At 40.3% G+C, this 13,739-nt stretch overlaps 1 protein-coding gene across 1 annotated transcript in view; it reads left to right on the forward strand.

The window, feature by feature from the left end:
- Positions 1 to 13,024, forward strand: part of kirrel3b (kirre like nephrin family adhesion molecule 3b) — a 189,438-nt gene extending 176,414 nt beyond the window's left edge. The window contains exons 11-16 of the mRNA XM_042486954.1: positions 522 to 732; positions 3,050 to 3,157; positions 3,679 to 3,762; positions 4,073 to 4,188; positions 4,875 to 4,961; positions 11,865 to 13,024. Coding sequence (XP_042342888.1) covers positions 522 to 732; positions 3,050 to 3,157; positions 3,679 to 3,762; positions 4,073 to 4,188; positions 4,875 to 4,961; positions 11,865 to 12,326 — 1,068 coding nt within the window. The 3' untranslated portion in view covers positions 12,327 to 13,024. The remainder of the gene's footprint in view (positions 1 to 521; positions 733 to 3,049; positions 3,158 to 3,678; positions 3,763 to 4,072; positions 4,189 to 4,874; positions 4,962 to 11,864) is intronic.
- The last annotated feature ends 715 nt before the right edge of the window (positions 13,025 to 13,739 follow it).

The following is a 13,739-nucleotide window of genomic DNA, read 5'->3' on the forward strand; positions in this document are numbered from 1 at the left end:
GACACATTAAAGCTTCAGAATCCACAAATCAAATCAATTTGCTCAGAGTTCAGAGGTTTAAGTACTTGTGAAAGACATTTGAAAGCAGCACAAGCAAAGAAAAGTGATGTCGATCCAGGTTTACTGGAGTATTTCATGTTGTAGAACAAAACATGAAAGTCTCTTAAGCTTGTGTTAACCACAGACCTTATCTACACAAAATACTACTCGGAAAACCAATTAACTTCAAGATGAGGTAACCGGGATTGCGGAAATGCTAACCCATTTCATGGTTTCAGGACTTGTTCCTGGGGCACTTTGTACCAGAAATATCAACCTTATGTTGGCGCTAAAGGAAAGGTCAGGGGGATCACCAATTAGAAGGCCTATGCATTTGCGTGTGTTTCGTTGTTTGTTTACTTGTAAAACACAAGACACTAAAAAAATACAGGGACACATGTATTAAAACATCACTCCACGTCGCCGTTGATGCTCAATAACTAAGAATACGTGTCACCTGTTTACCCTCTGTCTTTTCTCAGGCCTGGTCGTGGAAGGAAACCGTGTTGGAGTCTGGAACATCCGGCCGTTACACCGTGGAGACTGTCACCACAGAAGAGGGCGTAATCTCCACACTGACCATGAGTAACATTGTCCCGGCCGACTTCCAGACCATCTACAACTGCACAGCGTGGAACAGCTTTGGCTCGGACACCGAGATAATTCGCCTTAAGGAACAAGGTGGGAGCCAAGGTTCGACAGGTTCCACCTTCCTCTTATTCAAATCACTTGACTGTGGTTTTCTATATAGTGGTAGATGGCAGATGGTGACAAAACTGTGGTGTTTTGTGTGCATCACTGTGGTTGTGCCTGCCCTATGTCTGTTTGCTTGAGAATGCATTTTAACATCTGTGATCGGGTAAGTACATGTGCATATGCTTTTTTTTTTACGTTGGTAGTAAGTATGAAGCGGGATTTTATAGTAACCTCCTGTATATTCTTGTGTATTTTTTGGTCAGTTTTCCTTTGATACACCAGCTAAATGCAGTTGCATCCCTAAAGGGGGGGAGGTCCAATAGGCATCCATTGGTACCAACCATGTCAGCATAGCTTAGTCAGTAAAAAGGTTAAATAATGCTCGAAAGTTAGGTTAAATTTTTGCAAGGGAACGACTGATATGACCACTTTTAAATGGCTCCCTGCTCACTTTAAGATATCTGAATGAACAGCCCATTCTCATTCCAAAGTCATTATAAACCATCACTTTTGCAGTGATTGTGACACCAAAAGCCACATTTTGCGTCCACATGACACACCGCAGGATGTCATCAGCTGAGAACGTGGCCTGAAAGAACTGTTTGCGGTTCCATTAATGCCACTAGACGGCCAGGCAGCACTTGCCCCAGCACTATGAGACATGGAAGGTTGGTGTCACTTGCGAACCCGGACAGACAGAACCTTTCACATCTGCAAGATACGCTGCCAGTCACAGCATAATATAATTAGCAAAAAGGTCTCTATAGGGCAGGCAGGATGGACAGTGAATGGATACAGCAAACCCCAGACTTTCATGCGGGAGTCTGGTGTTCGCTTCCCATCTAAATGTGGAGTGGTTTTTCTACACCTTTCCACGTACCTCTTTTGCCTAATCCTAACCATCTGTGCCAGCATGTGCATTAGTTAATGTCCCGGCATTGGTTACCATGTGCTTTTGTTACCTAAACATAAACACGTCCAGCATAATCCCACCATCTGCTTGTGTTGACATCATGGTAGCAGCATCCCGGAACATCAGTAGCAGATGTGGAAGGATACCTAGAGCATAATATGTAGACGCCAAAGTTCACTGCAAAGCGACCATATGTGATGACTAGGGATGAGAACCTGTTGGAATTAATTTGGGTTCTATGGGTGCCCATAGACTACTATCAGAATAATGTTATCCAAAATGACCATTTCACCAACTTGGAACTGCAAGATGGTAATACAAAGTTACACTGCATGGCCTAAATTCTGAAGCGTTTGATGTACAGTAAATGTGATGATGACACCAATGAATTCCTAACAAATTAGTCTTCTGGGTTAACATAAAGTCCACTCCCTTGTAGATGAACTAGTGACCTTAAGCATATATTGCATGCTGAATATAAACTAGTGCTTCTAGATTTCTTAATGTAAAAGAGACTTAATACATTCTCTGTATCTGCTGCTTAAAAAAATAAATGCTTTCTATCTGTTGACCTTTTCCCCTCTATGGTAAGGGAAGCTGTGTTTTCTACCCATTTATCGCAAATGATAAATTATAAGCCGCTTATGTGAAAGTGACATTGATCAATGAAGACATTAAATAGGCTTTAATGGTGTAGGAAGAGCACTTGGTTGTTTTGCATTTGTTTAAAATGCGAGAAGGTCATAAACGTGGGATGGTAACTCAGGTCATTAAAGTGTGTTTTAATGAGAACCTTTAATGGTGGAACAGCATATAGATGCAGGTTTAATCTTTTCCCAGTTGCAAATGTACTGTAACATCCTCACAAAAACACACAAGCATGATTATGCTTAAACTAATGCACACAGCCTTGCACTCTACACAGTGAAAATGAAAGCCCTCGGTGAAAGGCTTCTATTAGGCTCAATGAGTGTAAATTAAAAGTTATTAGACAGAAGGATAATGAGACAATATTAGTAGGGAAAATCTTTACCCACCCTGGTAACAAAAGGTTTGGTAATAAGTTTTTGTTTGGATCTCATTGCTGAACTTATTTTTTTGCTGTGGCACTGTGCCTGTGTATTTTTATTTCCCAGCCTTGTGCCTCAGGGATAATGTCAAAGTCACTTAGAGGGATGAAATATAGCATATCTTTTAGTTCCTGTTTGCTGCAGACACAGAAAAGAAGCAGAGACTAGGAGAACTGCATGTGTGTGCCCGACAGAGAGAAATGGCCTCCACATTATATCTGCTTGCTGTTCTGTACTCTCTGTCATGCACCCAATATTGAATTTAATGTACATTTGAGATGTTTGTTGTGTGTTATTGTAGAAGGACATTTCTCTTTGTTGCTCTCTGCAGAATCTCTCCCAGTGGCGGTGATCATCGGCATTGCTGTGGGAGCTTTTGTGGCCCTCATTGTCCTCATGGGCACCATCGGAGCATTCTGTTGCACCCGCTCCCAGAGAAGTACGACTCCTCTTCCCCCTGTTACATTCACTGAAGCATGCATGCCAAAGTACTGCATCGCCCCTAAGCACCCCAGAAAAAAAATGTCCATCCATTTAAACACAGATATTGTTTTCATTCATCAGCTTGCAGGATTTCTGCAAATTTTGTCTTGAGGTTTCTTAAATATGGGACATCTATTAAAAAAAAAAAAAGATTATATCGCAAGCTGCTGGAAGAAATTTTCTGACACAAGATAAATTGCCGAAACATAGAGTCACACTGAATACAAGATTAAATCACTTGTCGAGATGGACATCTTTTTGTGGTGCAGAGATAGCCAGATTGTAATAAGGGCTCATTTCATGCAATCTCAGTCTGGCTGCATTCGCTTTTGAGGCTATTTACATCCTGCGCTATGTTCACTGCCACCCACCCATGTACCAAGTGACTCAGGTTAGAGACAGTCAGCCACTGTCTCTATCCAAGAACCAATTTGTGCTACTGGTCCCTTCAGCATGTCTATTGTCTGTATACTACAGAGGAAGCGCACCTGGTTATGCCCTCACTGCCCGTCTCCATCTGTGCTCACCAGAGAGAACTTGCAAGCAAAATTAAGACAGAAAGTAAGACCTTGTTATATGACAGTATCATCAGCATTGTCCCGAAACAGAATGAGCCACCGTGGAAAGGCTGTGTGAGATTGCATATGTATGCAGAAAAAAAGATAATCTTTTGTTGGCAGGAAACAAATGATTAATAATGATTTGTATTGTTTTTTTGGGAAATTGGGGGAGCTCTCACAAACCAAACCCAGGGATCTTTGCTAAATTCTGTAATGCTGCAAACTGCACTATGGGGAAATTATAATGTCAACACATACAGGATGGTGTTTATTCAGCTTATTGAGATATATGTGTCGTCTGTTTCTGCCAGATCTGAAAGGAGTTGTGTCGGCGAAAAACGACATCCGGGTGGAGATTGTGCACAAAGACCACAATGCAGCACGAGAAAACGAAGAGCACACCTCCATGAAACAACTGATGGTGAGTGTGAGTGTCTCTACATACTACTTTCAACTTATTGTTCCTGTTTTCAGAAATGAAATTAAAAAATGTTTGGGTTTTTTTATGTTTATGTGTTTGTCCTTTTTAACATAATGCATGCAACAAGAGGCATTTAGATTGTGTATGTGCTGTATGTAAGGCATCAGGTCTATATTTATCTCTGATGCCACAAGTCGTATGAGCAGAACAGACTCCAATACATTGTAACTATGCAGATGCTGATGCATACTGGATAATCCTACAGTGGGTGTACTTCTGTATATACATGCCTTCTAGACACACAAAGAACTGTTTCCTCTTTGGAGCTGTACCAGTGTTTTGGTTATCATGTAGCTTGCTCCAGGGCTGGGCTATTTGCAGTGTGAGGTTTTACATTTTCTTTTTTAAAAAAATCCTTAATATAGTTGGTACTTGATGTTAGTGCACGGAAATGAGCTTAGCTACCTTACAAATCTGCATTCTGTTGAGATAAATAAAAGATTCACGTATACATTATTAATGGTCCCTGCCAGCCCGTGAGTGAAGGTGAAACATGTCTGACTGATATTTTTTTTAAAAAAAGAACAAGTGATGAAAGTGAAATCTTTCCGTCTCAAAATGTCTTTTTACTCTGAGTGGAAGAGTTTCGGAAACTACACAGACGCTTTTGTATATTCTTCATTTCCATGCAGGTTGAGCGAGGAGAGTTCCAGCAGGAGTCTGTTCTGAAGCAGCTGGAGGTATTACAAGAGGAAGAGAAGGAGTATCAGCACATTAAGGTACGACTCATGTACAACGACCGCATGGTGGAGGGTAAAAGGTGGTGAGAGAGCGCCTTTGGGGTAGTGGGTGGTCTTTAACTCTGGGACCAAAATAGCAGAAAAGCATTAATCCCTCTCTCACTACGCATGATATTCCAAGGATAAATCCAGAGGCAAAATTACTCCTGTTAGTGGTCTGATTTTTATTAATTAGTCTCTCATCAAAGGTGGTTCAAATAATCAGAAACTGGTTGGCCCTGAAGCTGTTTTTTAAGTTACTTAAAGTGTTATTTATACCGGATAGATGGGATTGGAATGTTTTTACAGATATACAGGACTGGAAGAAGTGTTGGCTATTTATAAGGTGCACCGATTTTGCTCTCAGCAGCATTTTCTAGCCCTTTTAAGTGATGTGGTTATTCAATACTGAATATGGAATGTACTTTCCTTTTTTAAAAAATCTTTTTCAACTCGGACTTTAAAGCAACATTCTGTTCCCATTAATGTGTCTGTCAAATCAAAACCACTGGGACCTGCAGATAAACTTCTGAACCTCTCCACTCTATTAAGCAGTTTGGTATCTCAGCCAGGAATATTAAGTTTGTTTCACCTTTAATAATAATGCATGTGACTATTTTGGTCCCAGTGTTGTAATTTCAGAGCAGAACTACTGTTTATGATGAGTATGTTTGTGAGGTCTTACACCATTATGTCATTCATTATTCATTCATTCATCGTCATATGTATTCAAATATTCCCTATTGCTTCCTAAATATATTAATATAATAGTGCGCACAGTCAGTGCCAGACCTAGCACATTTGGTGCCCACGCAAACTTCCCCTGGTACCTCCACCCCCCTCCCAAATAATGAGAATAGAAAAAAGATTATTTATTATTATTAATATAATTTTTAATCATCCAGTAAGAAATCAATACAAACATTTCTTTTTTTGTACTGTGGCCCAGATGGTTTTTGCCTTTTCAGTCTCTTTTCTTTTTTATTTTCTCTGGAAACTTTTTAATTTCAGCAAGAAGCAATCTACTCTCTTAAAACAAGTCACAAAACAATTTAAAACAAAAATTCACCTTTTTACAGCATTGTAGTTTGTCTGATTGTGAAAGTTAAGCCAAAAGTGGGTAAACTCTCTGACTGGCAACATGTTGCATACTATCCTGAGAAAATACAATTAGAGGCTCATCCTGTTATTTAAATCACACTATATAGAATATTGACCCACTGTGTTACACCCAATGATCTCATCTTTACAACCAGTACTCATTATGATCACATCACTGCTAAGTAGCCACTGTCACCATCAGTATGTGAGAAAGAAGTAAACACGGTATGAGTTACAGCCCAGTTTCGACCCCTCTGGTGGCAGGTAACAAAAAACAATAATGCTGTTTTTAGAAACTCAATATGAGTCTGACCCCATGCACTCAATTCACTGTTTGATCAATGATATCAACTCTATATGTAAATCCCTTGATATCAAAAGTGCTGCAGCATAAACCTCTTGGAGCCGATATGCAGGCAGTTTCTGTACATATGGAAAAAAAAATACTAAAATGTCACTGTGGTCAGATCCAGCCAAATGTGCCTTATTCAGTGGAGGATTCAATGAATGTAATAAAAACTGACTTTAGTGCTATTTATAGCCATCCGCCCATTTACATGGCAATGAATGGATCAGACTGTGCAGACGACAAGGCGCTTTGCTTTCAGTTCTCCCATTGCACATTAAAGTACTTTACCACTTGTAACTCTTGCAATAAATGATCCGCATACGGTTTGGCAGATTGTTACAGATTCATGTTTTAAAGCCTCCTTTCACTTCCTGAGAGGCTAACTTCAATGAAAGGACACCTTCTCTTCTCTTCTATGTGTGCATTATTCTGCTGTTGTAAAGTCACCTGTAAAACTGCAATTACTGCAAGATTTCAAATTAATTAAATATTCGCTGCTAACAGCTGTTACACTACTATATGGAGAGTTAAATACATTTTTCGCTGAAAGACGAAGCAGTCGTGCTTATCCCATTTGTTTGTGATAGTGTTTCTTTAATAATCCCTTTGGTGCAAGAAGCAGCTAGCCCCCAGGTATTTTCACATGATCTAGTCTGGACTCCATTCAAAAAGGTTGGACACCACAGTAGTAAAGAGTCAAAGCTGCATATTTGCATTAACCAAAAGTTAAATAACATTCAATCAGAAATCCATTGTGGTACCTCTTTGAAGGTCCAGTGTGTAAGATTTTAGATGAATAAAGCAGTTTCACATTAAAAACAACAAGCTGTGGTGGCCAATGCAAAAAATGCAAATGGCCCTATATTGACGCAGTGGACCCACTCCCCATGTAGATTTAAACTGCTAATTGTGAGGTAACAAAAACACGATAGTTCTTATTTTTAGCTGATAATACAAGAAAACATAATTGAGTGTAAATGCGAAGCATTCCATTCAAACTTCAAATTATTCAGCTCAATTCAACTTCACCATTCAACCATTCAACTTCTTCATTTCATTCATACTTTCCAAAATATTCAACATTTTCGGGCATTTTTCCACATTTATTTAAATGGATGGAATGTTCAAACATGCCAAAGGTTCAACTTTCTTCAAGCAGTTTCAAAACCTAACACCTCCTTCATACATTCACCCACAAACGTCATTCCTCCTTTGTAATATTCCGCATCTTGTCTTTATTCATACTTTCAAATATCATTCATACTTTTTTTAAATATTCAAACTTGTTTGAAACTTTCTCAAAATGCCAATTTCATGATTTAACATATGTGTCTATGGGATGGAATGTTCAATCTTGAAACACATCACCTTTTTTCAAGCATATTCAAAACACTTCTCCTTCCTCATACTTTCATGTTAAAATTCCATTCCACTTATAAAATATTCCACATCATGTCTTTATTAGAGATTGCATACAACTTTTCAATATCGCTTATAGTTTTTGAAATATTCAGACTTGTTTGAAACTTTGTCAAAATGCCAAAATCAAGATTTAACATTGGTCCCTATGGCAGAGAATGCTCGCACCTAGAGTAAGGGACACAAACTGTGACAGTGCAGACAGCCTCCCAAACATTTCTCTCTCTCTTGCCAGGGCATCTACAGCTGTTGCTAGCCACACACCGTCTTTGGTGAGAATATAGTAAAACATGTGCTCTTTCTAACGTGACTTCCTCTGATGTGACTTCGGAATCAATCAGATTTACACAGCTCCTACTGTGAGCCTGAAAGGGGAAAAATCCACCAACTGTCGCATATAACTCAATGAAAGATGATTCCAGAAATCTCTGCAGAGCAGCAGTTCATGCATCACTTTAGCCTGTGCTAAATCTCACGTTAAACTTTTCAGACACAGAATTTACACAGAAATGTTCCTCTGGCTGCCGTCTCTCTAACAGTATATGTCTGAAGTGTCCTGGAAGTATTGTCATTGACTGAGGGCCATTTGTTTGAGTGGATGTTCACCTCAAATTTCTGACATTAACAGGCAGACCCAGCACCTCACCCAGCAGTGACTGTTACCACAGCAACTTGTCAGGACTGCTGGACACACCAACATTCTGACACACAAACAGACACGCACACACAGGATTTGGCGTATTCTACAGCAAAAATCAGCAGTTTTGAAAATAAACCAACACATGTAAGACACCATTCTGTGTATTTTCTGGATATTATTAAATATTTCAACCATATTCAAACTAATTAGACCTCTTTACACACTTCAACAACTCTTATTACTTCACCATCTTCTAACAAGTACAAGCCAGCTTTTCAGTGTTGCATCAGCTTTCAGCAGGATTTCAGATATTCTACATGATGAGTATTATTTAACATTATACAACCGTTAGTTCCAACCAAGCAATTTGATTGGTCGAGAGGCATTTCATGAGTGCTGATATTGGAGTACAATATCATTGGGACTGTTAACTTTTAACTCTGCATGTATCACTCCGCTTCACGGACGTTAGTACGGTGAAAGCACAGGTTCAAGCAGCTAGTTGGCGCTGTTCAAGTAGCTGTCAGTTGGTCAGGTTGAGGGAGGAGAGAGGAGAGAGAGGAGTGGGGGGCGAGCAAGAAAGGTCGGGAATTTTAAAGTATGACTTAAGCTGACTGTATCTATGCTGGAGTTACTAAAAGTTATGAGGAAGCCCAGGAGGGAGCAGCTGTGACGGACGGGTTTTGGTGAACCGCCGTTCAGTGGGAGTAAACCAGCTGTTATAGATGTTACACAGATGTGCAGTGAGACAGGGACACACTTACATCTTACACTATCCACAGCCTGAGCGACACACCGACAAACACACACCCTGTCTAATACAGAACTTGAGGTGACGGAGATCACGGCAGTGAGCGGACACACACTGGAGCGACGAACTGTCTTATCAGACTAACTCATCTGAATCACACAAATTGTCTGTTAACAGACTCTGTTTTCACTGAAATTACAGAGATAACTATTCATGATACTAAGCATCTGCTCTGTGCAATACATGAAGACAGAGCTAACACAGATTAGCAAGCAGCGTGCAGGAAAACATTTATGTGTTGCAAGGCAACGGCTAGCACGTCCAGCGGTTGCGGAACTATTTGTGTCGGCGGAGCCAAAAAAATCATTAAGAAAACAAACAAATCATAATCTGTTGTCACTTGTTACTATTAACAAATAAAAGACGCTTCAAGAACTGTTGTATAAAAGCAATATCACGTCTGTTGTGCTGTATATCATCACAGCTATAATTATCTTTGGCAATTATCGTGGCTACAACCAAATCACAGCCGTGATGATATACCAGCACAACATCACTCCCTCTCGTGTGATATTGCTTAATTTTAATGACATTCATACTAATTAAACTCATTCCAACTTTTTCAGATATTCCTATTACTTCACCGTCTGCTAAAAAATTCAAGCAAGCATTGCAGTGTAGCGTCAGCTTTTCAGCAAGCTTAAACATATTCTACATGATTAGTATCACTCAAAATTTTAAAGACATTCAACCAAATTTAACGTATTCAAACTTTTTTAGGTGTTTATACTACTTCACGTTCAAGTCATTCAAGCAGGCATTTCAGCGTAGCGTAAGCTATTTAGTATGAGCACTGCAGCATTGCGTAAGCTGAGCATTCACGCTTGCAATTTCTTCAGAAATTGCCTTTTCTAGTTATTTTATCATATTTTATTTCTGCCTATTATTTCTCCCTAAATACTACACACAATCTTTAAATCTTATCAAAATACACAGAAGCAGCAATTTGTTTCTACATCCTGTCCTTGTGCAAGAGAGATTCTCAATATTTATGTACAAGTTTCTGTAAAATATATTCAAACGTGTGGGGAAAGTGTTTACTATACCTTGAGACAAACTCCCTTGTTGCTTTTCATGTAAATGCATCGGTAAATCAAGCACAGCGGATTATCTCAGCAGGTGTTTCTTCCACCTATGACCCGTATTCTTGTTGGTGGTTGACTGTAGATGGAATGTGGATGAATTCTCACACTGCAGTTTATATTTAACAAACATGATATCACCATTCTGACTCTGTATGAGTGATACAGGTGATGTTTGTTCAGACTCTGCAGCATACTGGAGCTGCCACAAATTCTGACCCGTTCATTAGTCCTTCAGTCCAAACGGACGTTGGCGTTGGCTCTCTGGAGTGTGCTTCTGTTGTGTCTGCCTGCTTACCTGCTCCCATTGGGGCCGGATTTTTTTGATCCCAGTTAATGACAGCATGCACAAGGCGAGAGCACAGGGGGGGACTGAACAAGGGATGAAGGCCAGGTGCAAACAGTCTTCCTGTCTGCTGTCTGATAATGACTAGCATAACGAGAATCCTCTCAGGTTGTCTCTCTCATTTCCCCATTATAAGCATTCTTCCTTTGGGATTTGCCACCATGCTCACTCTGCTTGACATTCACATACATTCACAAGAGGACATGAAAAACACACATACACACACACAATCATGCCCTTATTGGACCCTTAGCAACAGCACGGAGTTATTTCAGTGCGAACATGAAATTGCAGACACTACAATCCATTTAGGTCCAATTAAAGCTGGTATGTGAGTGAACTTTGCAGTGACACGTTGGATGCCAAGCTATGAATCATCAAGGCCCACTTAATTAGCAAGAAACACGATTTTAAGGTTAGCGTAGGGGCTGACTAAATCCTAGAATTAAGCTTCGCTACTGTTTTGCGTTTCTTTCTTATGATATACACGGCAGCCTGTTTTCCTATTTATTCAGAAATTTGAAAGGTAATTACTGCCAGTTTGACCTTGGCTCCTGTTGAGCTTTGAGAAAATGACTCGTAAATGCATATAAAAGGGTTTGGTTTTGTTTTTCCCCTCTTTTTCCTGTATTAATTTTCTATTACGTAATGCTGAGGGAAAAAGAGAAAATATATAACAATAATAATAATCAGGGGTGTAAATGTAGACAATGTAGGCAGTGCGATTGCACTGGGGCCCATAAGGTAGGAGGGCCCATGAGGTAGGAGGGCCCATCCAACAATACAGAAAATTAGACCTATATGAAAGAAAACCACTTTCTATATACACCTGTGTTCTAAAAACTATTATTTTCTTAAAAGAAGCCACTTACTATATATATTCCCTCAAAAAAGCAGACACATCTCTGTCATGGTTTGTTTTTTGTTTGTTTTTTTGTTTTTTGTAAAATAGTCAGAAATCTATCATCTATAATAAAATATGATGCTTACTGTACACTCACAATAAAAACAAACAATGAAGTAATAATGTCTTATTTTCTATGGTATTTTTGTCATACAGATATGCACTGATGATTGCTGGGTAATAAGCAACGTTGATGTTGTCCTTATGCCACTGATGATAATAATGATCTTTCTTTCTTTCTTGTGTTTTAGGACCCTACTAATGGCTACTACAGTGTCAATACCTTTAAAGAGCACCACACACCTACCATGGCTGGGAATCAATCCACAGAAGTGAGGAACCCCACCAACACTGGTACATTGGGTAAGCAGCGGGTACCAACAGGCATGTCCTTCACCAACATCTACTCCACTCTGGGAGCAGGTCCAAACCGGCTGTATGACTACAGCCAGCGCTTCGTGCTTGGTATGGGCAGCAGCTCCATTGAGCTGTGCGAGCGGGAGTTCCAGCGCGGCTCGCTTAGCGACTCAAGCTCTTTTATCGACACACAGTGTGACAGCAGCGTCAGCAGCTACAGTAAGCCGGACGGCTACGTGCAGTTCGACAAAGACAGCAAGGCATCAGCCTCCTCCTCCTCCCACTATTCCCAGTCCTCCTCACAGAACTCAGACCTCACCCGGCCGCTCCAGAAGCGCATGCAGACCCACGTCTGACCACAAGGGGATGGAGAGCATTTGGACAGGGTTTAACGAGCAGCCAGGATTGTAAAACTGTGATAGAATCAGCTCCCAGAAGCCCCTAAAGTAACAAGGTTACAGTTTCCTTTGGACGCCTGGAAAGCAGGGGCTGGTTGGCTTTAATACACAGTGTGACTTGTTTAGACTTCTCAATGTCCCAAAAAGTGGATCAAGAAGCCTTATATTTCCCTCAAGCTTAACTCATCAACCACCTCCTTTTTTAACCCATAATCAGAACTGTGCCACAGAGAGGTTATTTGCCAACACAGAGACAACACAAGTTTGGAATTTGAATATTCAACACTTGGTTTCCGCAGTGAAATTGGGCAGGAATACTACAAAGGCTTTGTGTGACAATCAGCTACCCTGGCAAAGACCATTTTTTGCCTTCTGAAGATTGTCATTCAGAAAAACTGAGACTGTTGTTTGGAGTGTTGAAACACTCAGCACGAACATCGCGATAATGAGTGCAAGCCCATGTCCTGCTGCTTCCTTGTAGTTCGAAGCACAAAAATGAATGTGCATGTGGTTTTCAGTTGTTAAAGCAATAACTGTCCTTTCCCCACCTTTCCGTTTCAAACACTGTATGTTAAGCTGGGCTTGATGAAACTCGTCCCCTGCGTGGGCGGAAGAAAACTTTCTCCGTGTGCCCACAGACGTCTCGAACGTTTAAAAGAGCGACTGTTTTTCTCTCCGCAGCAGTATCTGGGCCACAGAGCTGGGCAGATAAAGAGGGGCTGAGATCTCATTTTAAATCCCTGAGTCATTATTTTACTGTGACACAAAAAGAATATCAGTGTACATACGTGACTGTAATTTCTTTCTCTAGATCTAATTTCCCTCACGGAGGACTCTAAATGAGACATGAGCGCCTCTTCTTGTCCATATCTATTTTGCCTTGAGGGTCTGTTTGATCTGTGTCAATACAAACTTTGACTAAGAGAGATAGACATACACTATCAGTTCTTCTGTTGATAGGGAGCTGCATCCTCCACGGTGTTACCGCACCAAATCCAGCTCCAAGGCACGCGGGAGGAAAGCCCACAAACTGCAACTTGTGTTGTATTTGTGAGTTTCTCCTGTGAACGCCGCAGATCATCAGCCATATACTTGAGGGTACCTGTTGAATGAAATGTAAACATTATATTTTAGCTGAGCTTCTTATTGTGTGGTTATCCCATTGCTATTGTCAATATCATTGTTGACAGTGGAGCTTAGTGCACCCTGACTGTATACCTACCTGTGATCGTGCCGGTCATGAAGGGACATGAAGAGCAAATTTAGAAAACGTGTTTTATTTTGCTCTCTGCTGTTAGTTTTTTTTTTTGGCTGCTGTGGAGCTGATGGTGTCACACTGACTCTTTTAAAGTGCATCCTTTTTTTTCTTTG

This window comes from Plectropomus leopardus, chromosome 5, assembly GCF_008729295.1.
Source record: "Plectropomus leopardus isolate mb chromosome 5, YSFRI_Pleo_2.0, whole genome shotgun sequence".
NCBI lineage: Eukaryota > Metazoa > Chordata > Actinopteri > Perciformes > Serranidae > Plectropomus > Plectropomus leopardus.